Here is a 1,779-nt window from a genome sequence, read left to right on the forward strand (position 1 = left end):
GCATTTCCAAGTTTGTGTCTAACGGAGCAGTGGCATTTTTTATTAGTGAAAACATTTAGTGGCAAAACTGAGTAGCATTAGACAGCCGATGGCAAAACTGATAAAAACCCTTTGTTTTAATATATGTTGATGATATCATTGTGACAAGCTCATCAAATGAAGCAATCACAGGACTGTTGAAAGATTTGAGTGCAGATTTTGCTTTGAAAGATCTTGGTGACTTGCATTACTTTCTTGGAATTGAGGTGAATAAGCACACAGATGGACTTCATCTCTCTCAGGAAAAGTATGCAACTGATCTTGTAAAAAGGGCTGGTCTACAAGGTTGCAAGCCTACACCTACTCCATTATCCAGTTCAGAAAAACTGTCTCTCACAGAAGGTAATCTTTTGAGTCAAGAAGATAGCACCAAGTATAGAAGCTTGGTAGGAGCCCTTCAATATCTTACCCTGACTAGGCCTGATATATCTTTTGCTTTCAATAAAGTATGCCAGTTTCTTCATGCACCTATCAATGTTCACTTCACTGCTGCAAAACGCATAGTGAGATATGTCAAAGGAACTTTGAGTATTGGCTTAGATTTCAGCAGATCATCCTCTAATCTGGTCAGTTCCTTTTTTGACTCAGACTGGGCAGGGTGCTTGGATGACAGGCGGTCCACTGGTGGCTTTGCAATATTTTTTGGACCAAATCTGATTTCATGGTGTGCTCGAAAACAAGCCACTATTTCCAGGTCTAGCACAGAGGCAGAATATAAAGCACTTGCAAATGCTACAGCTAAAATTATATGGGTTCAATCCGTGCTGAAATAACTGGGTATAAAGAACACACCAGCTCCATGTCTGTGGTGTGACAATCTTGGTGCAACTTATTTGTCTGCTAATCCAGTTTTTCATGCAAGAACAAAGCATATTGAAATAGATTTTCATTTTGTTCGAGAGAGAGTTGCTCAAAAGCAACTTGATATTCGCTTCATTCATTCCAAAGATTAGCTTGTAGATGGTTTTACTAAGGCTTTACCTGTGAGGAGCTTTGAGAACTTCAGACATAATCTCAACTTAATGAAGTTGTGATTAAGGTGGGGTGTCAAACACGCATCATATGTGCCGCACCATCTTGTTTGCTTCGGTTGTTAGGAGTCCTAGTTAGATAGACTAGGTTGTTAAGGTTTATCTCTATCTAAGAGATCTTTCTTTCTCTCCAAGATGTAATCTCCAACAACTTGTATGCGCTGTACAGGGAGGTGCGCCCCTGCTATATAAACACGTACACATCGCCCTCATCGGGTAAGACGTTTCCGCCATCGCACATCAAAAACAGATCCCAACCTATGCATGTCTTGCTCACACCATTCTCTTCTCCATTAATTGTGCAGTGCACTTGTGTTCGTGTATTGCAATGGCGGAGCTGGTGGCTGCCATGGCCATCCGGCCACTGGTGTCCATGCTGATGAACAAGGCGTCCAGCTCCCTCTTGGACCAATACACGGTCATGGAGGGAATGGAGGAGCAGCACAAGATTCTCAAACGCAAGCTCCCGGACATTCTCGATGTCATCACCGATGCCGAGGAGCAGGCCACGGCACACAGAGAAGGAGCGAAAGCTTGGCTCCAGGAGCTCAAGACAGTGGCCTATGAGGCGAATGAAGTGTTCAATGAATTAAAGTATGAAGCACTCCGCCGTGAAGCCAAGAAGAAGGGGCACTACACGAAGCTTGGCTCCAATGCAACAAAACTGTTCCCTATTCACAACCGTATTGTGTTCCGTTACAAGATGGGT

General features: G+C 43.3%; 1 protein-coding gene across 1 annotated transcript; it reads left to right on the forward strand.

The window, feature by feature from the left end:
• Positions 1 to 1,398: 1,398 nt before the first annotated feature.
• LOC125527273 lies at positions 1,399 to 1,773 on the forward strand (the record flags this gene model as incomplete). Its single annotated transcript, XM_048691807.1, has 1 exon — positions 1,399 to 1,773. A coding segment is annotated over exon 1 (375 nt), but the record flags the coding sequence as incomplete, so codon positions are not given.
• Between the last annotated feature and the right edge of the window lie 6 nt (positions 1,774 to 1,779).

The sequence above is a fragment of the Triticum urartu genome, unplaced genomic scaffold (assembly GCF_003073215.2).
Source record: "Triticum urartu cultivar G1812 unplaced genomic scaffold, Tu2.1 TuUngrouped_contig_3415, whole genome shotgun sequence".
Taxonomy (NCBI): Eukaryota; Viridiplantae; Streptophyta; class Magnoliopsida; order Poales; family Poaceae; genus Triticum; species Triticum urartu.